Source organism: Panthera pardus, unplaced genomic scaffold (genome assembly GCF_024362965.1).
Source record: "Panthera pardus isolate Hobbes unplaced genomic scaffold, ASM2436296v1 HiC_scaffold_1, whole genome shotgun sequence".
Classification (NCBI taxonomy): domain Eukaryota; kingdom Metazoa; phylum Chordata; class Mammalia; order Carnivora; family Felidae; genus Panthera; species Panthera pardus.
This window is the reverse complement of record NW_026526654.1, coordinates 63,962,729-63,989,162: the sequence shown is the minus strand read 5'-3', so window position 1 is coordinate 63,989,162 and position 26,434 is coordinate 63,962,729. Positions and strand designations below refer to the sequence as shown.

General features: G+C 43.1%; 1 protein-coding gene across 14 annotated transcripts in view; it reads left to right on the top strand.

The window, feature by feature from the left end:
- The window catches only part of ENOX1 (ecto-NOX disulfide-thiol exchanger 1), a 572,287-nt gene that overhangs the window by 369,582 nt on the left and 176,271 nt on the right, over positions 1-26,434 (top strand). For 10 of the 14 annotated variants that reach the window (XM_053899210.1, XM_019447475.2, XM_019447469.2 and 7 more), the window contains 2 exons: positions 22,980-23,153; positions 24,672-24,878. In XM_053899210.1, the coding sequence (XP_053755185.1) occupies positions 22,980-23,153; positions 24,672-24,878 (381 nt within the window). Of the gene's footprint in view, positions 1-21,008; positions 21,239-22,979; positions 23,154-24,671; positions 24,879-26,434 lie in introns of those variants that run through there. The other 4 variants (XM_019447473.2, XM_019447470.2, XM_019447478.2 and 1 more) reach the window with 3 other exon arrangements.

Here is a 26,434-nt window from a genome sequence, read left to right as displayed (position 1 = left end):
TTTATTTATTTTGAGAGAGACAGAGACAGCATGAGTCGGGGAGGGGCAGAGAGAGATTGGGAGAGAGAATCCCATGCAGGCTCTGCGCTGTTCAGCATGGAGCCCGGTGTGGGGCTCGAACCCATGGAACCATGAGATCATGACCTGAGTTGAAACCCAGAGTGTCTGAAGCTCAACCAGCTGAGCCCCGCAGGCGCCCCCTGGAGGAAGCACTTCTATTTCTCGGTCCTCTTGTGCTTGGCCATGGCAGCTGGGAGGTGCTGCTGTCCTCTGTCCTCTACAGTTGCTGTTGCATCAGCAAAGCTGTGTTACTAGTAATAATTAGGCTTACCTTCACTGTGTGTGTGTCCCCCGCCTTTTCCTAAGCAGCTTGTAGTTCTATCTCATCTACCCTTATCCAACCACATGGCTGCTGTTGTTATAAATAAGCACACCAAGGCATCGAGAGGCTGAGGAGTCTATTCTAGGTCCTACTGACAGTGAGGGGTACAGCCAGGATGGGAACACCAGCATCCTGGCTCCCCTAACCATCAGTCTCCCACATTTTGCAACACTGCCTGCCTAGCGCGTCAGCCTTCATATCCCGGGATGGGTAACTCAGAAGGCCATGAAAACACCTGCTGGAAGGAGAGAAGGAGGCTGCTCAGAATGGAGTGTCATTAACCCGCAGGATGGTGTCCAGAGGGAGCAGAGCCACTGCCAAACAAAATCTATGCATTCTGCTAACAGCAAACCAGCTTTGTATTTCCCTCAGTAAAGAATCTCCACAATGCCAGGAGAATTCCTGTGGATGGTAATGGTGTCATTTCTGTAATTGCAGTCCTATAAACATGAGCAGCAGGAGACCAGGAGGGAAGCCTTTGTAGATAGCACCATAGGGTCTGTCGCCTTTGAGTAAATAAATAGACCTTATTTATTAAGCATGTAGAATTTATTTAAAATACTCATTTCTAACGGAAGCAATAGAAGGATATATGAATTTCCCATGGATTGCAAACCTAAAACAGTAATATTGCAATAATAGCAATATCTGAACTAGCTTTGTCTTAATACTCCTTTTAGCACCCGAGATAATGATGTTTCTCTCGATTCTATTTTAATCTGAAATACAAACAGCTTAGGCTTTGCTTGCCTTGAATCATTATTATGGTGAGGTTGAGCCATCTGTGTTTTTCTTATTCTGCTCATAGCTCCAAGGAGAAGTCTTGAAATTGAACAAGTTGGGAGAATTTCTGTGGAGTAAATTCAAACATACAGTGACATCTAAAACCCTGCAAGATTTTTATGTTGCCTGGGAACCTTTTTCTCTCTTGGATTGAGTTAGGAGTGAGAATTAATCTCACCCTGCCAAATCATTTTCACAACTCTTTGAGGTCTGGAGCCATGTTTCTTACCAAATTTTGCTCACTTCGTGTATAATCCCCCCCAATCTGCTTCTTCTTGACTTCTGAGATTATAAAATTGGCTGTTTGTTTAAATCAGGATCTTTCAAGGCTCTTGTTGGGAGACTAAATAGCTTTATATACGCACAACTAGTATTTTTAAATTCGCCTCGGGAAGAACAGCCATACCCTCCTGTAATTCATTCCCTGGTTGAGACTGAGACTTTGGATAGATTTACCTTAACAGTGCTTACATTACCTGAAAATCTGTTGGTTTTTTGTAGCTTTAATAAAGTATAATTGACATACACTAAAGTGTACATATTTTTTTTATTTTTTTTAAACATTTATTTATTTTTGAGAGACAGAGAGAGACAAGAGAGAGAGAGAGAGCACAAGCAGGGGAGGGGCAGAGAGAGGGGGAGACACAGAATCCGAAGCAGGCTCCGGGCTCTGAGCTGTCAGCACAGAGCCTGACGTGGGGCTTGAACCCACAAACTGTGAGATCATGACCTGAGCAGAAGTCGGACACCCAACCAACTGAGCCATTCAGGTACCCTGTCAATATGTGACTTCTTTCACTCAGTGCAAATTATTCTAAAAGCCACCCATGTTGTCATGTACATTAACAGTTAAAGGGGACTAGTGAAAGAGATTACCCTTGGCCTGTTCCTAATCTTATAAGGGAAATACAATTAAATATGAGGACACCAGTACATCATCTTTATTAGGTTAAGGAAGTTTCCTTCAAATTTTAGATTTCTAACAGAATGGATATTGGATTTTTTAAAATGCTTTTTCTGCATCTGTGGAGATGATCACAGGTTTTTGTTTTGTTGTTTTTTTTTTTTTTCTTTTTCAGTCTGCCACTTTGGCAAATTACATTGATTGACTTTTTTATTTAAACCAATCTTGCATTCCTGGGATGAATTCTATTTAGTCATGATGTATTGTCCTTTATGTAGATCATTAGATTCAATTTGAATCTAATTATTAGCATTAGCTAATATGGCCTCATAAAATCATTTGGGAAGTAGTCCCTCATCTTTAAAATTCTGGAAGAGTTTGTGTACTAGAATTACTGTTATTTTTTTTCTTTAATATTTAATTTCTACTAGGGCAGAATTCCCCAGTTCAATCTTCTGGGATTGAAATTTCTTTGTGAAAATGCTTTTAACTACAAATCCCGTTTCTTTAATAGGGGCTACGTAGATTATTTGTTTTTTCCTTTTGTGACCATTGGTAATTTGAGTCTTTCAGGGAATCTGTCCCATCATTTAAGTTGTCAAATGTATTGACATAAATGTGTTCATGGTGTTTCTTTATACCTATAATTGGTATGGGACCTGTAGTTATATTATCCTCTATCACACCCACTCTTGGTATTTTGTGTCCTTCTCCCTTCTCCTTCCGAAGGCTGACTGGAGGTTTATCGGTTTTATTGATCTTCGCAAATATCTGACATTTGGTTTCACAGATTTTCTCTATAATTTTTCTGTTTTATTTTTCATTGATTCTGGCTCTTATCTTTAATATTTCCTTTTCTGCCTATATTAGACTTAATTTGCTCTTCTTTTTCCATTTTTTTTTTTAAAGGTGGAAGCCAGACTCATTGATTTGAGACTCTTTTCTAATATAGGCATTTATTTAGTGCCATAAATTTCCTTCTGAGTACTGCTTTAGCCGTATCCTATGAGTTGCGATATGCTGTTTTTGTTCTCATTTAGTTCAAAATACTTTTTAATTCCCCTTTTGATTTCTTCCTTGAAGGTTGTCCAGAAATATGTTAATTTAGTTTCTAAATATTTGGTGACTTTCCACGTGTCCTTCTGTCATTTTTTTTCTAATTTAATTCCGCTCTGGTCCAAGAATATACTCTGCACTTTTTATGATTTGTATCTTTGTAATTTCCTGAAGTTTGCTTGAGGCCTTGAATATGGCCTGTCTTGATAGATGTACCACGTACACTTGAAAAGAATGTGTTTTCTGCTATTGCTGGGTGAAGCGTTCTGTAAGTGTTAGTTTAGGTCAAAACGGTTGATAGTGTTATTTAAGTTTTCTATATCCTTATTGATTTTTTGTCTACTTGTCCTGGCAGCTATTGAGAAGGGTTATCGAAATCTCCAGTTTTGTGGATTTGTCTCTTTTACCTTTCTGTGCCCCCACTTTTTACTTCATGTATTTTGTTTTTGTTTTTGTTTTAATATAATTTATTGTCAAACTGGTTTCCATACAACACCCAGTGCTCATCCCAACAAGTGCCCTCCTCCCTGCCCATCACCTGCTTTCCCCTCTTCCCCACCCTCCCATCTACCCCTTAGTTTGTTCTCAGTCCTTAAGAGTCTCTTATGGTTTGCCTCCCTCCCTCTCTGTAGCTTTTTTTCCCCCTTCCCCTCACCCATGGTCTTCTGTTAAGTTTCTCAAGATCCACAGTATTACTTCATGTATTTTGAAGTCTTCAGTGCATGAATGGTTGGGATTGTTATGTTCTCTTGATGAAATAAGTCAGAGAAAGACAAATACCATATGATTTCATTCATATGTGGAAGTTAAGAAACAAAACAAAGGAACAAAGAAAAAAGGAGACAAACCAAATAACAGTCTCTTAACCACAGAGAACAAACAGATGGCTACCAGAGGGGTGGTGGTGGGTGGGGGTGGGTGAAATAGGTGAGGAGGATCTTTATGAGTACCAAGTAATATATAGAATAATTGAATTACTGTATTGTACACCTGAAACTAATATAACACTAATTCCAGTATGTTAACTATACTGGATTTAAAACTTATAAAATGAAGTAGGTCTCTTATAGGCAGCATGTAGTTAGGTCTTAATTTTTTTAATCCAATCTAACAGGGTTCTGCCTTTTAATTGGGGTCTTACTTATATTTAATATGATTGTCAGTATGATTGGGCATTTATTTTAATAAATCTTATTAATTGATTTTATTTGTCTATTCTGTTCTTTATTCTATCTTTTCTATTTTTGTGCCTTATGTTGAATTATCTTGTAGGATTTTGATTTTATCTCTTTTGTTGGCTTTACCACTTCACGTATAGTATAAGAACCATAAACAGTATAATTTTACTTCCGCCCTCCTTGTCCTGTTATTTGCTGTCATACATTGTATACATATGTTAAAAAGCCAAAATACATTGTTAGCATATTTGATTTTTTCTGCCAATTGTCTTTTAAATAAATAATGAAAAGTCTTTTATGTTGAACCACACATTTCCAATGTTCTTCACTCCTTTGTGTAGATTAAGATTTGTACTTCATAGCATTTTTCCTTGCCTAAAGGGCTGCTTTTATATTTCTTACAGTGTGGATCTGCTGGTGATTGATTTTTTTCATTTCTGTCTGAAAAATTCTTTATGTTGTTTGCACTATTGGACATCTTCACTGGATATAGAACTCTAGGTTGACATATTTTTTAATTTCAGTTCTTAATAACAGTCACTCCAATGTCTTTTAGCTTGCATTGTTTTCAGCATGAAATATGCTTTCATTGTTACCTTTTTTCCTTTGTACATAACACATCTTCTTCCTCTGGATGTTTTTGGGAATTTGTCCCTATCACTGATTTTAAGTAACTTATTATGCTATGTCCTGGTATACTTCTCTTTGTATCTGTTGTACCTCATATCCTTGAACTCCTTGCATCTGTGAGTTTATAGTTTCACCCAATTTGGATGATCTTCAGCCATCATTTCTTCAAATATTTTTCTGACCCCATCTCTTTTCTTCAGGGAATTTAATTACAAGTATATTAGGCTGATGATAGTTTTCCTACAGCTCTTTCTTATGCTGGGTTCATTTTGTTGTTGTTGTTGTTGTTGTTGTTGTTGTTGTCACTTCTTATCCCTGTGTTTTATTTCAGATAGTTTCTATTGCTGTGTCTGCACAATCACTAACTTTTCAATTTAATGTCTAATCTGTTCATTTCATGCAGTATATTTTCACCTCATACATTTTAGCTCTCATCTCTGGACGTTCTGTTCAAGACTTCCATGTATCTCTTTAACACTCTTTTTTCTACATTCTTGAATATATGGAACAGTGGTAACCATCTTAATATCTTCGTCCACTAATTCTGTCATCTGTGTCATTTATGTTTTCTTTCTATTGATTTATTTTTTTTTCCTTATTTTGGGTCATTTTTTTCCTGCTCCTTGTATGCCTGGTGTATTTTATTTATTTGTTAGTTTATTTATCATTATTATTATTATTATTATTATTATTATTATTATACTGCTGTAACTAGTAACCACAAACTTAGTGACTTGAAAACAAATTTATTATCTTACAGTTCTGTAGGTTAGAAAGCCTCCCTGGTCTTAGTCAAGGTGTCATGAGGACTGTATTCCTTTCTAGAGGCTCCAGGCTCCATATTCCTGTCTGTTTCCTGGCCTTTTCTAACTTCTAGACACTGCCTGTATCCCATGACTTGTGGTCTCCTTCCATCTTCAAAACCAGCAATGACTCTCACATTAAATCGCTCTAACTTTCTCTTCTGCCTCTCTCATCCCCTTTTAAGGACTCCTGTGATTCTGTTGGGCTCCATGGAATAATCCAGGATAGTCTCTTTATCTTTATCTTAAGGTCAGCTGATTAGCAGCCTTGATGCTGTCTTTAGCCTTAATTCCCCTTAGCCACACAAATAACATATTCACAGGTTTAGGGGTTAGCCCAGCACACCTGGTAATTTTTCCATGGTTGCCAGACATGGTGAATTTCACCTTCTTAGGTGCTGGATATTTTTGCATTCCTAAAAAGTCCTTGAGGTTTATTATAGGACAGATTTAAATTTATTGGAAACAGTTTGAACCTTTCGAGACTTGCCTCTTAAGTTTTGTTAGGGCTAATTTTGCCCTACTCCTGGGACATTACCATTCTGAGTATTCTACACAATACCTCATGAATTCTGAGGCTTTTCTACTCTAGCTGAAGGGAACATGAACTCTTCCCCTCTTTTGTGATCTCTATGGATTATTCCTGGAATCCTTTGGGCGGTTCTTCTCCAGCCTTGAGTAGTTGCCCCACGTGCATACACTGATTGGCTCTCGGCTGAAGACTCAAGACGGGCCTGCTTTAAATCTCCGAGCTGTGCGTGTGTGTTTGTGCGTGCACGTGTGTGCGCCCATGTGTCCGTATGCATGTGTGTGTGTGCAGTTCTCTCAGGTACTCCACCCTGCAAACCCTCGTGACCTTGGCCTTCTCCAACTACCAGCTTTATCTTTAATCAGGGAGACTTCTGGGCGCCTCTGGGGTTCCCCCTCCCTGGGCCATAGCCTGAAACTCTCTTTTGGCAGGAATCTCTCTCGGCCAGGCAATCGTATGGCTCACTTTGTTTGTTTCTCTACTCTCAGGAATCAGTATCTTGGGCTGCATGAGATCCAATATCTGAAAACCTTGTTTCACACATTTTATCTAGGTTTTTAGTTGTTTCAGGTGGGAGAGTATATCCTGTGTCTGTTACTCTTTCCTTGCCAGAAGTAGAAGTCAAACATTTGTTACTTGCCACATATTTCATTTCGATAAGGGCAACAATGATACCCAAATATTTAACCACGGCTAGGTCCTGGGCACTGACCAAACAGAACAGATAGATGCTGGGCTTAAACAGTGATATGTCCATACTGGTGTTTACCGGCTGAAGGTCAGTCCTGTGTAGTGCTGAAACTCATAATCCATCCAGCTCAGGGTTTTGTCACTGATGGCCCTGGCAAGACAGCAAGACCTTTGCAGTAAGACCCACCTGGATTTGGGTCCTGACTCTGACATTTCCAGCTGACCACTTGAAACTCCTCCATTCCTTAATTTTCTCTGCACTATTATAGTGAAGGTAACGTAGGATAATGTATGTGCAGGTGCCTGGCATCTTGCCTGGCACCCAGAATACTCCATAAAAATGAGAACCGCTCCCCTTCCCAAACCTTCCTCCATGATCCATTCGGATCCCTCGGTGCTCTACCAACAGTAGGGTTTTACTCAGAGGGCCATTCACTCAGTAGAAAGAAAGGACCATCCTCCAGAGCTTTGCCTGTGGGGGAGGGGATCCAAAAGACGCAACTGTGAGGCAGCCACGGAAGGGAGAGTGGGCGTAGTGATCTTTCGAGTGAAAGAAACCTCCCTGTTGGGCTGGTACGAAGTCAGTCCACGGGAGCTCATACCCAGCCACAGGAGAGGGCAACGCAAGGCACGTCAGCCCCAGCCAGTTGTGGAGAGGGTGAGGGCAGGGGGACAGGTACCTGAATTCAGTTAGAAGGGAGTGGCAGGAGTTGGTCTGAGACCTCTCTGCTTCTTAAGGCGATGACACTCCACAGCTGTCCTACCACAGCCCCTTGACAAACGGTGGCAAAGGGGGAACAGCATGAGGGATACTTTGTAGGACTGGATTGCTCTGGCATCCTCCTCAGGAATTGGGATTTACCTCTGACACATATGACTCGTTCTCCATAATCCACTGTGAGAGCATGTCAGGCATGAGCTCTATACCGATGGTCTGCCTTTCCATTTTCTTTTAGGGTACTTTTCAACAAATGAAGATACTTTTTTAATTTTCTTTTCAACGTTTATTTATTTTTGAGAGAGAGAGGGAGAGCAGGGGAGGGACAGAGAGAGAGGGAGACACAGAATCCAAAGCAGGCTCCAGGCTCTGAGCTGTCAGCACAGAGCCTGATGCGGGACTCAAACCCACGAACCGTGAGATCATGACCTGAGCCAAAGTCGAACACCCAACCGACTGAGCCACCCAGGTGCCCCAAAGATATTTTTTTGTCACTTTCATTTTCTCTGAAAGTTTCTGTCTTTCTGGAAGCACACAAAGCTCAAACATTCGTCTTCAAGCTTTTTGTATCCCCAGCACCTACTGCACCCCTGAGCACAAGAGCCTGTTGATGACAGACAGTATTTTTGATGGACGTGTCATTGAGTTCTTTGTTCAAAACATGGAATGAAGATATTGAGCAGAAAAGGCCCCAGGATAAATCCTCCTGAGACACACTTGATACATCCTGCCAGTTTATTCTATTTTATTTTAGTAGAACTTAGCTCTGTTTGTTCAACAAACACTTTATGCTTGAGAGTATTCTTGTCCCTCGTGCCTCCGTCCCGTCGCTGTGATGGAAGGAAGTTAAATACCTGCGATAAGGTTTCCAAATTCTTTTGACTGACTTACCAAATGTATTTGAAAGAAAAAAAAATGTGATGACCTGGTATTCTTACCGTAAAAAATAATATTGAAAATTGAATAAGGGTATGAAAGCCCCAGCTAACTAACATTTCTATTCTGGCTTTCCTGGCAAATGCAAATTCCCCGAACATTCCTGTGATGACAAGCAGATACAGATTAGGGAGGCCTTGGACTCTGTCTCCGACAAATCTATACTTTGTAACCTCAGTCCTCCACACCAGGGGCACTTTTGATATAAACTCAGCCTGAAGAAAGTCTGCTGATCCGGACTGCCCTCAGTATTAAGAAGAGGAGAAGAATATATAATGATATAGCCAAAGGAAGATAAATAAAACACCCGGCAGTCCTCTGCCCTCAAAACGTCATTTGATAAATGCAGTGAAAATGACTGCTCTTGAGAGTGTGGCCCCCGTCCCGAGGGACAGCTGCTGTCTGACTTGGGTACGTATTTACAGAGTGCTCTGTGCTTGGGTTTGAGGACGCGGTGGCTCAGCTAGATAGATACTCGCAACGAGGAAGGCCACTTGTAATTCCGAGCGTGGACAGGCTCTTTTCAGGATGATAGCACAGGTGCTGTGTGTGCCTCCCTAATTTCGCTGCCACTTTCTAATGCGGCTCTGTACCCGCGTGTCTGTGTCACAGCGCACTGGGCACCTTAGACCAGGGGTCCTGACTTACCTCTGCGCCCCCTGCATCTAGCGCATTGCTTAGCAACCTTGTAGACGATGAATCATGTTCAATGAGCACATTCATCAGGGGGATGCAGGAGAGGGCAGTATGCCACTCAGATCCTCAATTTTTTCAGCTGTAAAACTTAGGGGATGCCCCTAACATGGAGAATGGCAGAGTTCTACCGAGTCCATGGGTTACAGCGCAAAGAGCAAGGACCACACGCACTCACACACGCCGACACACACACACACACACACACACACACACACCCTGTCCTTCTCCCTCCCTCCCTTCTCCTCCCTCCTGCCATGTTTGTGTATACTCTAAAGCACAATAATATATGGGATAATATATTGAATTCTCTTCCTGCACAAAATAAGCACTTAGCACCATCGTGGAGCCCCAGAGGCCTTTGAAAGAGGAAAAATCTTAACTATAATTTACATTTGTGTATTGATTTCCTCGTTTGTGAATCACTGGCTTATAAATGCCCATCATATAATTGGGCCTCCATAATAACAATGAGGTAGGCATGGAAGGTTTATTTTTTATTTTTTTTAATTTTTTTTAATTAAAAAAAAATTTTTTTTTTAACGTTTATTTATTTTTGAGACAGAGAGAGACAGAGCATGAACAGGGGAGGAGCAGAGAGAGAGGGAGACACAGAATCTGAAACAGGCTCCAGGCTCTGAGCTGTCAGCACAGAGCCCGACGCGGGGCTCGAACTCACGGACCATGAGATCGTGACCTGAGCCGAAGTCGGTACTTAACCGACCGAGCCACCCAGGCACCCCCGGAAGGTTTTAGCCTTACATGTGAGATGAGGAACCTCTGGTGGATGGGACGGAAGGCCAGATGGGGTGCATCCTGGCTCTGTCCCTCTGCTCTGTGCATGCCTGGAGACCTCACACAGCTAGACTCTCATCACAGCCAGTACAGCCTGGACCACAATTTGCTTCTCCCCCCATTCCAGTGATGTTGCCGACAAATGTCTTTAGTCTCCCTGACCTCCACTTCCTCATTCGTGTGTAAAGGGTGGGGGGGAAGCCTTGGAGAGATGTAATGAAAACTAGCTTATTAAATGATTGAAAAAGGATTTCAAAAGTACGGTGTTGCATAAAGGTAACAGTTCAAAACTGGGTGCCTCTGGGGATGGGAATGAGAGGTAGAGCCCTGAATGAAGAACAAAAACAGTCTTTGAATTTACAACTAGACAGAAAATGATGAACTTCAAATGAAAATCTGGGTAATGGTCTGTGCTTTCAACCTTGAACTCTCCAGGGGGCATGTTTGGGGTATGTTTTTCATGTGAGAAATTAGTTCTCTGAGTTTTTAATATTGAGGGGTCCACACTGTAAAGGAAAACACTAGCAGACAAGGTGCTGAGAAATACTTCTCAAGGTATGCTACCCTCAGCCCGCAAGGCTGAATTAGTTTTAAATGGCAATCTAGTACTTAAACCATTCCACTTTAGTTTACTTCTCTGAAAAATTACTCAAGGTGTTTGTCAGAAATGACAGGCTATCGGAGACTATGACTTGGCATTGATGCTTTCTTTTTTTTTTTTAATGTGTATTTATTTATTAAAGAGAGAGACACAGGACATGAGCAGGGGAGGGGCAGAGAGAGAGGGAGGCACAGAAGCAGGCTCCAGGCTCCCAGCTGTTAGCAACATACAGGGTGAACCGTGAGATCATGACTTGAGCCCAAGTTGGATGCTTAACTGACTAACCCATCCAGGCGCCCCAACGCTTTCTAAATTAAAATGCATATCAACATGTGCATAACTCAATCTAGCCAGAGCCTTGGATGTAACAGTATTTTTAAAGTCTGGTGCTGCTTGACTTAAATTTATTAAAAAGATGTGTGTGTGTGTGTGTGTGTGTGTGTGTGAAGAAACTTAATAACATAGGCATATTCATTTAGATGAATAAAATAGTATTTCAATGGAAAAGCTAAGTTTAGGGAGAATGCTATGCCAAACATATGAACGAGCCCAGTTGGTGAATTTGGGTACAAAAAGCTAATCTTCTTGGCAGAAAAAGCAGAGAGGAAATAGCTCTGTACTCTATAATTCTCATTTCCAGGCACTGACAAACATCTTGGGCCTTTGGGGGTAGAGGGGACAACAACAACAAACAACGAACTGTCGGAGAAATTCCTCCGATGGCAAGACTATACGGCACCGCCTCTTCAAAAGGACACTAAGGCAGTGCCATCTGATCTATACTGTGTAGTATGCACATGCACAAAGGCACACGCGCAAATATATTTATCATTAAAGATTGAATGCAATATAATTAAATAAATATATTAAATATTTTAAATGATGGCTAATATGTATGGAGGGCTTCCTCTACCAGGCACTATTTTAACCCCTTTATATATTTTAAGTCACTCACTCCTCACAACAAGCCTGTCGATGTAAATATTATCTTTTATCTTTTCGCACATTAAGATCTGAGGTGTAAACAGGCTGGGAGTCAGGGCAGGAGGGTGTGAGCCTGTTCTTGAGCCCAGGGCTCAGGTGGCCCCTCCCTCTGTTGCCGCCTGGCCCTTGGATTGCTCTTTTCTTTCCATCTTCCACTCTTATTTCTTCGCAGCCTATTGTCCTGGCCCACACAGTCGAGTAGGAAAATTAAATTAATATTAGATCAGTCTGTGATTTTCAAACAACACACGACTCGGAAGTTTCCTTTAGGAGTGTTCATGATGTGTTTGCTTTCAAAAGAGGCTCTCTTTTCTCCCCCAGCCGAGGGCTATATGCTGATCTCATTTAAAGAGACCAACTCTGGGTTGCTTCAATCCCTTCAAGCAGTAAGTTTAAATTGAAACCTACATAAATTGTTTAAAATAATATGATGTGAATGTTTTCTTTGAAGCTAAATATTGAATAAGTTTTCCTTTGTTCTTGTTTAAATTTATGAGATGTTACCTATCTCCCGGATGCCTTTGTAAACTGAAACTAAGGTGGATAAATAAAAGCAGAAGGTTAGCCCTTGCATATTCTCTTGGAAAGATGCAGGTTTCCAAGGGAAGATCTGTGAAGACGTTTACATGCCATGAAATACCACCCCCGCTGTCACGACCACTGACTGCAGAGGTCTCTATATCAATATGACGCCAGGCTATTACCGGACTTCAGAGAAGAACAGAGCGAGAAGGCATTGAATGCCAGAAAGAAATGTGTTGACATAAATTATTTAGTCTTTCCCTCAGACCCTCAGACTCAGAGGGTCCCCATCCTTAAAAAGCTAGCTAGATAGGTAGATAGATAGATGGATGGATAAATACTTAAGAATTAAAGAGTGCCTCTTATGTGCTTGACTGAATATTCAAAAACATTTTCCAAGACTCCATAGCGTTTTGCCTCTCCGTTCTGCCTCTGTGCCATAAGTCTGTCAGTTGGTTCAAAGCACAGAACACCAATAGCTTATTCAAGCCTTTTTTTCCTACCATTATGTAACAGTCCTGCTGTACAAAGTCACATAACGTCGTACAGAGAGAAAATTAATCATCAGCTAATGAGATGGGGATGTGAAAAGAAGTTTGAAAGAAGTAATTTGGAAGCCCCAATTACAGCCTATTCCCGTGGGTCTCCCGTGGGTCTCCCGTGGGCATGACTGGCTGATCCAGGTTCAGGGGTGTAAGAAGGGCGTGGGGGGGAAGGAAGAAGATACAGAAGGCACAGCCTCTGGACATACAAAGCGGCTTTTGCAATCTTCCAGATGAGAACTAATAGGCACCTATGTAGCCGTGGGAACAAAAAACGATGATGTGGGAAAAGCCTTTCAAAGGGAAGTCTGTCTAAAAGGTTCTGGCTTGTGACCACATGTGGTCTTGCTACCAAGGTTTTAAACTAGGAACTGAGAGGAAGGGGAATTGCCGTTAAAAGAAATAGGCAAGGGGGCGCCTGGATGGCTCAGTCAGTTAAGTGTCTGGCACTTGATTCCGGCTCAGGTCATGATCTCACAGTTGATGAGTTCAAGCCCCGTGTTGGGCTCTGCGCTGACAGTGAGAAGCCTGCTTGGGATTCTCCCTCTCCCTCTCTCTCTGCCCCTTCCCTGCTTGTGCATGCTTCCTCTCTCTCTCTCTCTCTCTCTCTCTCTCTCTCTCTCTCAAAACAGACAAAGAAGCAAACAAACAAAAGAAAGAGGCAAGTCCTGAAGCTACTTACTCCATCCAGGCGTATGCAATGGAGATGAGGTCGGAAAGAAGGTCTGGATGCTGTAATCAGGGTGCATTTTGACACATATGAAAAGAAGCATGAGGGTGCCAGCAGGCCACAGAGCAGAGAAAATAACTTAGCAAGAGCTTATAACGCAAGGAATTAAGAGCGACCCCATGCACAGTGAGAATTTGGCATTGGCCCTCAGAACTGGGAATCAATGACTTGAGTTCAGGAGAAGTAAATGTTAGGGGGAAGGAGTCTATGCAGATATGTCTAAGAGGGTCTTCCCTGGCTGAGTCTGACCTGCAAGGAGAAATTAGAAGGGGTGGGAACTTTAAGAAGGAGCTGTCTTGCCATTGTATAGATTTTGAGGGCCGGGAGGGAAAATTCGAGACGGGAGGAGAACCTAAGAAGCAAGGTTTTGGGGGTGGGCGGGGGCACCTGGGTGGCTCAGTCAGTTAAGCATTCCAACTTTGGCTCAGGTAGTGATCTCACGGTTCATGAGTCCGAGCTCTGTGTTGGGCTCTGTGCTGACAGCTCAGAGCCTGGAACCTGCTGTAGATTCTGTGTCTCCCTCTCTCTCTGCCCCTCGCGTGCTCACGCTCTTTCTCTTTCTCTTTCTCTCAAAAATAAATAAATGTTAAAAATTAAAAAAAAAAAAAAAAGAAGGGAGATTTTGGAAAATCCAATGGAAAATGCAAACTCGTGTATTTAGTTTTAAAACATCAACTGCAAAGTTGCATAACGGCATCCTGCAGAGACACAGCACACGTGTTCTAGTTGAGTGAGGTTAGTTGATGCATGTCAGCTCCGTGATGGGACTGTCAAAAGTCTCGTGCCGTGAGATGACGTGAAGCTTTCCACAGAGGCCTGGCACAAAGCAAGCATTCAAACGCGACCACTGCTTTTTAATCATAATGTACCAAGTCAGCCGAAAGCATAGACTTCAGAATTAAGAAGGGTCGAAATCCCTGCCAGTCCTATAGGTCAGCTTCTATTGGGGCCTATTTCTGGGACTAACCCCCTAGACCTCAGAAAGGGTGGGTTTTAGAGGAAGTCACTTGTGGAAAGGCTAAGGGGAGCAGCGTCCCTGAGGCCCGGCGGGCGCTCCTATGAGCTTTCTTCGTGGATTTGACCAGCAGTGCGAGGACAGGGGAACAGACTTGTGACGACAGCCCAGGAGAGCAGAATAAAGACAATGGAGTTACTCCAGGGTATCAGGTCCCGAGGCAACATACGAGACAGGTAAACTTCTCACCGTGAAATCATTCGTAGTGGAATGCACAGTCTTGGGAAGTAGTGAACATCCTGTCAGTAGCTGCGTCTTAGGCAAGGCAGGGTGGACAGACACTGGGGGACTCAGATGCACACTGGTGAAACAGCAAGGACTCCGGATCCTAATTTCGGTTCCTCTCTTAACTAGCTGTGTCACTTTGGGCAAGTCACTTCACCTGTCTGAGCCTCGGTTTTCTCATCACGAAATCAAGAGGGTAGGACTAGGAAATACTCAGATCTCCTTCAGCTTTGAAAATTCACTGTGGTGAGGCCCAGCATCCTTTGCTTCCTGGTCAGACTGAACCCCTGCACACCTGCCTGGCATATGCCAGCACGGTTTTCATGCCTCAGCTGGCCATGTGCCTCAGTGACTGAAGAGTGGGTGCTAGCAGGTCCAGGGGACAGAACGTCTTACTCTGAGTGTGACAGGTGAGGCCTCTGTACTGAGCTCTGGCACCAGCTCAAATTCAAATCGCCCAGCCCCCAGCGTGAGTGACTTTCACAGAACCTTTGATAGGCTTTTACCTCCTGCTCACTCCACATTTGGTTTTTGGGTGCAGGCTCCACGCACAGGAAAGATCTGACAGACTTCTTTCAGCAGTCATTGCTTCCCTGAACCAATTTTGGTGCAAATTTTGAAATTCTCTTCACTTGTGTTATAGTTTCAAATATGGACACAGATCTCCTCACTCAAGTCAACAGTACTTAAAATAGCTGTTGACGGCTGCATTCCTCTGTTCTGCCAGCCTTCTATCTGCAGTCAAAGGAGACAGAGGGTTTTATTTATGGAACGAGGCCTTTGTTTACAACGTGAGCACAGCAAGGCTCCAGGAGCTCACTTTGGGTGTACATCTTGGGTGTAAATAGAAAACATATCTCACCACCTTTGGAACTCTTTGGAAAGATCACAAAAGCATTTTCAATGTTGCTTTCTTAGATTCTGCTTGTAGGCATTCACTTATCTTATAAAGTACACCGTTAGGTGAACTTATCATCTGTGGGGTTGATTTGTTCTTAATAAATACGTGGCCATCTTCAGGGTTGTTTTTTTGTGTTTTTTTTTTTTTCCACAAAGGGAAAACATAAGAGCAATTCTGCCTCCAGGGGACTGGTTTTGAACATTTCTTCTAAGAAAACATTTAGAAATATCTTTTGTATTTATGATCCTAATAAATATATTTTGAGAATACCGTTTCTACATGCCCATAGAAGTCATGCCCTTGAGACTCAGGTCAGCTGTCCCCCACTCCAGCATCCCTCCCATGACCCGTCCCCCATATTAGTTTCCCAGAACTGCCATAAGAAAGTACCACAACCTGGGATGGCTTAAAACAGAAACGTCATTCCCTCAGTTCTGGAGGCAAGAAGTCAGAAATCAAAGTGTCAGCATAGCCATCCTCTCTCTGGGAAGGAACCAGGGAAGAATCTGTTTCCGTGCCTTTCTCCTAGTTTCTGGTTTTTGATAGCAGTTCCTTGGCTTGCCACGACATAACTGAATCTCTGCCTCCATAGTCACATGGCATCCTCTGTATGCCTGTGTCCCTTCTGTCCTCGTGAGGACATCGGTCATATTAGATAGAGCCCACCCTAATTGAGTATGACAGTATCTTAACTTGATTACATCTGCAAAGACCCTATTTCTAAATAAAGTCACATTCACAGGGACCAGGGGAGTTGAGACTTCAACATACCTGTTCAGGGAGACACAATTCAAACCATAACGCCCATATCCCAGTATGGTTTCTGCGCCCCCCCCCCCCTTCTCTGTGTTTCCATAGCACCTCCTATTTAAATGTCTCACAACAGTTGTCATACTCTATTGTCATTTTCTGTGTAGTTGTTTCTGCCGCCGGACTGTCACTTCGTTGCAGGAAGGATTCCTATATTATCTTTACAGGCGAAGTACCTACCAGAGCAGCCAGCATTTACAAGGCACTCAAATGTTTGTCAAAACAAGTAATTCGCCATCACCATCATGACCCTTTATGTGTATGCAGTATTAATAACATGTTTATAGCAGCTTACATAAATATTATTATACATAAAATACATATTTATAACATTGCCTATAAGTGCTACCATTTGTTACACACTTACCATGTGCCAGACGTTACGTCAAACACTTCAGATTTTGTTTAAATCCCATTTAATCCTCTCAAGAGTATTAAAATTTAAATATGATTATCCCCATTTTTCAGATAGTATAAATGAGGCTTAGGAAGGTTAACTTTCCCGAGGTCATGTAGCCTCAGGAAAGACCCAGGGCCTGATCACAGGGACATTTGATTGCAGATTTGGGCTCCTGACACGCTGATATCCTGCCTTCACACAGGCTGTCCTCTCCGATGCTCCCATTCTGTGGAGGTGGAATCTCTGGTTCATGTTCACGTTTATCTGCAGAAGACCCTGAAGCCCAGAGAGGCTAAGGGATCAGTCAGCCTTAGCTGACTCAGCTGTGCCCACGTCCTTCCAGCTCGAGTTTACCTTTTTAAAAACTGGTTTCCTTTGTGGATCATGAATTTTTCAAGAATATTGGAGAAAAGGAGGACATGTAATGAAAAAAAAAAAAACATTCCCAGAACGCCTGGGTGGCTCAGTCGGTTAAGCATCCGACATCAGCTCAGGTCATGATTTCGTGGTCCGTGAGTTCGAGCCCCACGTCAGGCTATGTGCTGTCAGCCCAGGGCCTGGAACCTGCTTCGGATTCTGTGTCTCCCTCTCTCTCTGCCCCTCCCCCACTCACTCTTCCTCTCTCTCTCTCTCTCTCTCTCAAAAATCAATAAACATTAAAAAAAGAAAGAAAGAAAAGAAAAAAGCATTCCTTTAACAGTCTGAGTTTAACGGATGTTGTAGAAGAGTAGGTCCTGTCAATTGCAACGAGAAACTATCATGAGAAACAGTGTCCATCATGTATCCTAAATGTCCAACAAACAGAATGTCCTCACGTACCACATAGTTTCTCTGTCGAGTGATAAGGGATCATATTTTGAGACAATAAGTCCTCTGAAGAAAGGACAGGAGTTTCTGCTCGTTTGCCAGAGCCCCTCCAGCCTGTCTCTCTGCCCGGCCCCCACAAGCTTGGCACCTCCCTGGACTTGAGGTCCCGTCTGGGCCTCAGGTACGAGGAAGGGGGCCCCTGGGGCCCTGCCTTCTAAGACTCAGCATCCAGCTGGCTTTGACACTGGCCAGGCTGTGACCCAGGCCCCAGGACTGATGCCTGGCGTGTCTGCCTCCTTTCACAATCGCTAGGCCTTGCTTCTGGTGTCTGTCTTGCTTCTCCAGCCTGGGATCCAGCTCACGGAACCTCCCCGTCGGTTTCTCTCAGCCTCTGACCCCGACACGTTGTTGCCACACCTCTACCCGGATGGAGTCAGAACGTGGATCAGGGTGGTTCAGGCCCCGTGACCTGCCAGCGGCATCCCCTGGCAAAGGTGGCCTGCGTGTTTTGTCTGCTGCTCATGATCCCTGCCCAGGACTAGACCTAATGCTAACCTTTGGCTAGCCTGACTCCTGCCTCTTTTTTCATATTATTCTCTTGGAACGCTGTGCCCTGCCTTCTGGGCCACACTTGTTCCTGGTGCAGACAGTGCACCTGTGTCCCCCGAGCCTCAGCTCAGCCCAGCATGCACACCCACACCTAACCTAGTTCGGTCCGGGCTTGACAGAGATAGGCCTCGATGGCCTTTCTTTCGAGGGAGGTCTAGTTCTCATTTCAAATAGGTAGACATCAGTGAGGCACTGATGGGAAAGGGGGCTGGCCACTGCTAGGGGCAGCAGACAAATTGAGAAGGAGGGATGGGCGGGCAGCACAGCCGGCAGGGGACCTCTGCCTAGAAAGTGCACATCCGACCTTTGGTGGCCGCCGTCCCAGGGAGAATAAAGCCAGAATGTACTGGCTCGAACAGCAAGATGCGGTCTCATCTAATCTGACTCCCGCGGCCCCTCAGGACACTGGGGTCACACTGTCGCATGCGGACCATGCTGTAGCACGGACGGTTGTTTGGAATTCCCCAGGCCCATCAGGCTCTCCCCAGCGGGCCCCTTCCTGGGCTGACCTCTGAGCCTCGGTTTTCTCAACTCTTCTGCTGAGTTTGGTGCCCATCTTTCATGTTCTCCTTAAACACTGTGATTTCCCCAAGTGGGGGACGTATTACAGTTCGCGACGCCAGATCCTGGCAGCGGTAGGTGCCCAGTAAGTGCCAAATGAATGAGTGAAAGAAAGAAACTGTCATGCCTGAATACAAGACCCTAACCTCCCCTCTGAAAAAATGCTTGCCCAATTGATGAAACACTCACTGGGCTGTGTATGGATCGGTAAGCAGGACTTGTGTTCCTGCTTTTGTCTTGTCCGGTTGGAAGAAGACAACCAGAAAGAATCGTTGGCTCAGCTTTGGCCTTAGCACCTGCTTGCTTGGCTTGGCCTCCTTCCAAGGAGAAGCCGGACAGGGCTGCCGTCTTTGAAACAAATAGCCCTTCCTCTTGTTTAAGTACGGTTTCTGAATGAAAGTTCTACTCTCTACTTAATTGGATTCTTTCTTGCTGCAAGTTAAGCCTTCTTCCTCTTTTTCGTGAGTGGAATGATAACTCATTATCTCTGAAGTTCACAGGGGCACCTTTTCTGAGCAAGACAAGGAACTGCCTCTTAGAGCTTGAATTCTCTCTTCACCTTTGTCTTCCTGTGCATCTGTCTTTCTCCGACTCCCCAAAATTGTGCGTCTCCTTTAATGAGTTAGTACAGAATAGGTTCCTGTGCCATTTGAGAAAACAATTTCCATCTGTTCGTATATTGTTAACAAGTAATGGGTTCTTATTTAAAAAAATAAAAAAAAGGTCTAATCCTTCCCTACTTCCTCCTCTCAAATACTGAATCTCCGATCCTTTGAGGTCCAACATAATTTAAGTGTTAATTCCTTTCTAAGCTCTTTTCAAGCTACTGTACTCACCATGCAGATTTCATTAAACCTCAGAGTCTCTTCATATTGATGTCTCAGAAAAAGCAAAGTAACGCTTGCTCTATATTAAAATACTTTGCTCAAGAGCAGTGTCTTTTGTCCCCATTTATTTATTTGGCCTCCCAAAAGAAAACAGAAGTGCGTTACGACTAAAGAGAACACAAGCGCCGGGCTTCACATCTCATTTGTGAGAAACATCTGGTTATTACAATTCACAGGGTTTGCTGTCCTGAGCCGTTTCAGCCTTAAATCACCCTGTGTTGGCAAACAACAGAGAGGGCCAGGCCAGGAATGAAACAGACGAACCTTATGTACGGAATGAGATTAAATAAAAACATATGCATGCCAATATTTCGATTTCTAATATATTCACCTTGAAAGGCAATCTGTTGTTTCAGTGATCATCATCACTGAAGTCCTTGCAAGCAAATTTCTTAAGATGAGACAGGTAAGATGGGACACTGAAAGCCATTCCGTTCGGGAACTTCCCCTTCAGACTTGGCATCTGGGACGGAAGGATACGTCTTAACTTTTTTAAAGAGAGGAGTGAGGGGCGCCTGGATGGCGCAGTCGGTTAAGCGTCCGACTTCAGCCAGGTCACGATCTCACGGTCCGTGAGTTCGAGCCCCGCGTCAGGCTCTGGGCTGATGGCTCGGAGCCTGGAGCCTGTTTCCAATTCTGTGTCTCCCTCTCTCTCTGCCCCTCCCCCGTTCATGCTCTGTCTCTCTCTGTCCCAAAAATAAATAAAAAACGTTGAAAAAAAAAAAAAAAAAAGAGAGGAGTGAATGTTCAGTAGTGACAGAGATCAGGTGAAAGATCAAGTCGGTTCATTCGAATGGAAACTTTGAAATAGTCAAGAGACGCATTTAAATACAGAGCCAGAGACCTAAGGGCCCTTGTGCGGACTCTGCCTTTTGTTTGCTTTGTGGTGTTGGGGATTTCACTTAACTGCTTTAAGCCTTAATTTCTTTATCTGTGAAACGGGAAAAAAGACCTGGGAAACTTCATGAGGACTTCAAATGACTAACCAAAGTGCCAGTCTTGTCTCTGTCACTTCCAAGCCTTTGTGTCTTTTGTGTATCACTTGTTTTGAGCAGTGTCAGCGCAGAATCCCTACTACTGCTCTAAGAGATTATTCAGCCAAACCATCCCATGTTACAGACGAAGAAACTAAGAACCATAATTACAGAAGAAGTACCTAGGATGTCAAGATGACTCCTCCGAACGAGAATGCTCATTTGGCATTTAGATTTAAGACCTTTTTTTTTTTTTTTTAAACCAAAGCACAACTGGAGAAAAGAACGCTCATTTTATTGAAGCCGTGCTGGCACATTGTCAAGTTAGATGGATCTCCTAATAAATGGGACAGCAGTCCTCCTGGGGTTATAGATCGGGATCACCCTGCTTATGCTGTTCAACCCAGAAAGAGAGTGGAAATATCCAGGGTAGCTGCAGGAAAGCTATGACAAACCTTTTCCCAGAAAGGAAAAGGTTTTGCTGGTGATTTCTATGCACTGGAGTATCTTAGTAAACAGAGGGCGTGACTGTCACTTCATCTGCCTCTGGGCTTGCTGGACCTTTTGGCACAGGTAAGCAAAGGGTGAGGCCATGCCACTAAGGCAGGGGCTTTCCAGGGTCAGAAGGGCCAGGAGGGAGGGATGGGAATGATCTAGGATGACGAGGGAGAAGAGATAGGAGAGTTTCACGGCTGAGGAGTAGTGGAGGGTCACCATGAATACTCCCGGTGATCTGTGCTCCTGTGTGTCTGCCTGGAACATCATCACGCTCCCAAGGAGACTGTCTGCTTTCTGCAAACAGAAAAACTCTCAGGAGAGGGATCCCCTTGCAGCTACTTTTAGGCACTCAGTGCATTATTGTAACAGTCCCTGCTTGTAAATAAATCTTACTTATTTAGGGTAAGAAAATCCCTGTATGGAGTACTGATGCATAGGGGCACTTGTACCCCAATGTTTATAGCAGCACTCTCAACAATAGCCAAATTATGGAAAGAGCCTAAATGTCCATCAACTGATGAATGGATAAAGAAATTGTGGTTTATATCCACAATGGAGTACTACGTGGCAATGAGAAAGAATGAAATATGGCCCTTTGTAGCAACGTGGATGGAACTGGAGAGTGTGATGCTAAGTGAAATAAGCCATACAGAGAAAGACAGATACCATATGGTTTCACTCTTATGTGGATACTGAGAAACTTGACAGAAACCCATGGGGGAGGGGAAGGAAAAAAAAAAAAGAGGTTAGAGTGGGAGAGAGCGAAAGCATAAGAGACTCTTAAAAACTGAGAACAAACTGAGGGTTGGTGGGGGGTGGGAGGGAGGGGAGGGTGGGGGATGGGTATTGAGGAGGGCACCTTTTGGGATGAGCACTGGGTGTTGTATGGAAACCAATTTGACAATAAATTTCATATATTAAAAAAAAAAAAAGAAAGAAAATCCCTGTATATCATCTTTGCAGTTACTTGTTTCATTACCGCACGCGCACACACACACACACACACACACACACACACAAAACAACACTACCAAAAAACAACTCATTGCTTATATTGGAAGACCCATTCCTTTTGCCCCCTTTCATTTTTTTTTTATACAGGGCGTAAATTTGTTGTTTTTATACAGGGCATAACGATTTCAGAAGGGTTGGTCAATTATTTGTTGATTGAATTAGAGGAAGAAAGTGTGATTATCCAATAGAATCCAGAAATGTACAGCTAATTTTGTGCCTGCATGTATATAACCCAGCCATGGTAATTATAATCACTCGTTGTTTTTTATTTCCTGGGGGAAATAGGTTAGGTTGGACCTGAATGTATCGTTATAAAGTATGCACATATAAATTGAACTTTTCTAAATCTAGGTCACTCGGGTAAGAAGGCTCTTTTGATAAAACCAGATTGACAATTAGATTCACAGGGCACTTCAATGTTAAATGGTATTCTTTCCACATTCTGGGTCATAAGGCAGTGTAAACAATACACTGCTGTTAAGAAACAGAAAATCACATTCACAATAACAGCAGAGCTTCATGGTGCGTGGTTTTCCACTTTAATAGGCTGTGTTCTGTTCTGCCATGTTAATATCTTAAGTAATATGATTTTCTTTTCATGTAGCTTTAAGTTCATCTTTTATTTTCTCTTTACCTTTCTGGAATAGCTTTCTATAATGCTACATCTTCAGGAGAAATTCCTAAAAAAAAAAAAAAAATAGAAAGCATAAAGCCGAATAATCTTTGCAAGCAAACAGCAAAAACAACGATGAAAATTGATTTCAGATCCTCCAGCCAAAATGTTATCTTGTGTACTTTTCAGACTCAATCTGTGTACCAGGCTTTGATCCAGGCCTCAACATGATGACTGGGATCACCCCCATTAACCCGATGATTCCAGGCCTGGGGCTGGTACCACCGCCACCACCAACAGAAGTGGCTGTCGTCAAAGAAATAATCCACTGCAAAAGTTGTACTCTTTTCCCTCAAAATCCAAGTAAGTGTTGCCTGTGAAAGATACTCATCAATTTAAACTTCTTTCTCTTCTTTCTTCCTTCCTTCCTTCCTTCCTTCCTTTCTTTCCTTCCTTCCTTCTTTCTCTCTCTTTCTTTCTCTTTCTTTCTTTCTTTCTTTCCTTCCTTCCTTCCTTCCTTCCTTCCTTCTTTCTTTCTTTCTCTCTCTCTTTCTTTCTTTCTCTTTCTTTCTTTCCTTTCTTTCTTTCTCTCTTTTTCTTTCTTTTTCTTTCTTTCTTTCTCTCTCTCTTTCTCTCTCTCTCTCTTTCTTTCTTTCTTTCCTTATTCCTCTTTCTTTCTTTCTTTCTTTCTTTCTTTCTTTCTTTCTTTCTTTCTTTCTTTCATGTAGCATTGTATTCACTTTCAGATCTGACTCAGAATTCTTCCACACGCAGGCACAAAGTGGAGGTCCATTCTCCATGAGGCCTTTGTCTCTAGATTAGCCCAAATGGACGGGGATGTGTCCATGTGTTGTATCCAGGAGCTGAATTGACACCTGAAGGCAGTATGTGTGATTTGGGGATATATATCCAGCATTAAGAATCTTTTTGCATGCAATGACATCTAGCATTTGCTGCAAAACATAGTGTGAAATATGTGAGCATTTCCATCCATCGTCACAAATGTAGGAGAAAAACTCCGAAATGTGCTTTGCTAGATGGAAAATTGAATTAATTTAGCAGTTTGCAATTCTGGGGGGAGGCTGCATCTCAGAGTTTCTGGGCCAAATTACATTTGCTTGAAGGAAACATACATTCGATGACATAAACGAGCCAGATTTTTTTTTTTTTTAATTTAGGCTCAGATACTAAGTTTATGGGCTTAAATAGCTAGAATTTTTTTTTATTCATATTAATCAGTGTTGCCTTTTTGAAGTGGACTTTTCAGGAGATTGCTTTAGTAATCTACATGTAAACTAGGTAAAATGTTGTGACAGTATAGGTTTTATCTTTTCCTACAGCCTTCCCCCAATGTAATCATTTGCTCATTTAAATGTGAATAATAATTTTTTTTTTTAAAAAAGTGGTTTTTCAGGCCCGATGTTTGCTGTTTCCCAGCCCAGCAAGTACTGCTTTCGGGTTGTGTTCCCAGTTTTCTGCCTTGCTGATCCATTATCCCGCAAGGAGACAAAGCCGATAACAAGCCCAAGTTTTCCATCATGTTGTCATTTCATCATGCTTTGTCCTTTGTGAGGTTTTTTTTCCCCCCGTTTTCTGGGCTTCTGTATTATGAAGGAGAAATGAAATTATGCTAACACTTACATTATCTCTGTTCACGGACAAGCATAGCCAGTCTGTGTAGAAAGGAACACAGAAAGTTAAGGTTGGGGAGGGGAGAGGAGGTGAAAACAAGGCAGCCTGCCAGCCGTGTAGGTCGGTGTAGAAATCTATCCTTCCTCAGAATGGACACAGTTACTCTTCAAGTGTCACTTTCACCAGGTGAGCCAGGAAGAGGGCAAAGAAATAAAAGTCAAAACCCCTCTGTTTTGTTGTGATTAATAGATCTTCCACCTCCTTCCACAAGAGAACGACCTCCTGGGTGTAAGACCGTGTTTGTCGGGGGATTACCAGAAAACGCTACTGAGGAAATTATTCAAGAAGTCTTTGAGCAGTGCGGTGATATTACAGCGATTCGGAAAAGCAAGAAGAATTTCTGTCACATTCGCTTTGCAGAGGAATTCATGGTTGATAAAGCCATTTACCTTTCCGGTACTTTGCATTACATCGGGGGTTTTCTCAGCATTTTGTTACGTTTTGTGATGTTAATATGAGCTTATTCCCTTTTGCCTTAATGTACAATAAAGTCCTCACAGTTAAGGGCTGGAAAAGGAGGAACTCTGCCTTTTCCCTTGGCTGCCAGAAGCTCTACGCTAAGTCTGTGAGCGTTCCTCGCTGCACGAAGGGTTGCCCAACACCAGTCTTTAGGAATTCCACTGAGGTTCTAATTAATGTTCTCAAGTGCTTATTAGATGAAAAGCAATATTATGAAGACTGAGGGCCATTATTATTATTGGATGCCATTCCCGGGAGGAATAAAGTATGCTCTCGGCACAATTTCAGTTTTCCGGAAGCGGCTCACTTTCTAGACCCCAGGGTAGCAGGTCAAGATCAGTTCCTCGCAGGAAGCAGCCTGATGTCATTGCCACTTCAGGGGAAGGCCCGATATCATTGCCCAATTGCCAGTGCACTTAGATTGGTGAAGGTTGCCCCGTGATATCTGCTGCTTTGGTGCCGGCTCATAGGGGAGATTTTTACAGATGCTGAAATTAGACCCAGTGCCACCTATCGCTCTGTGGCTATTGGAGCCACTGTAGGGAGTCTGTCATCCGGGCCTTTACCAAACCCAAGAACTACGCATCTGGTATTGGTATGTGGCTTTAGAAAGCTGTGCGCTTAGATTCAGCTCCCTGACATTCCCTCACACTCTCCATCTTGCATGTTTCCCATCCATCACTCTGCACACCACCTCCCCGTTCCGGAGGCAAAGCTCATGAGGGAAGGTGAGAAAAGAATGGGGGAAAAAAAATACCTGAATGCCCCTGCCAGGCTTAATTTCTGCAGGCAGCTCCCTTCCCCCCCACGGAACACTCTTGCGAACCCCAGCCGCCTCGGGGTTATTCCGACACTGCTGTGACTTTGCGGAGTAGAGCTGGCGTAGAGATGTGGAGGACTTTAAAACCCTTATTCCAAGAAAACCTAACAAAGTGGGGAAAAATTCTGAAAGCCTTCTAAAGGAGATGGAAGACGAAACACAGAGGAAAATATTTTACAGCGCACAAACAGCTACGTGTTTTGCTTCCCATATCTTCTTGGGCCACAGCATCAGAGTACTCTTGTTACACACACAGGTGGTGGCTCTGTCACCAGCATGCCTGGCGACGGGTCTCACGGGTCTCACGTGCCTCGGGCTAGAATACCTCTCCCTGGCTTCCATTTTCTCATCTGCAAAACTGAGGCAGCAACAGTACTAACTTATAGGATTATTATGAGGAACGAATCAACATAATGGATATCAAGTGCTTAGCAGGGCACCGACAACAATAGGAACCATCCAGGAAATGGTTGTTTTTAACACAAATATCCTGAAGATGATAAAAGAAACACGGAATCTTATTTCTCATGGACCCTGCCTCGGAAAGCCGGGTTCTAATCACAGCTCTACCAATAAAAGTATTACTTTACCCCACCTGATTAAATGAGAGGGTTAGAGTAGATCAAAAGTGCTTTTCAACGCCAGCATAACACAATGTTTAGACCCAGTCAGA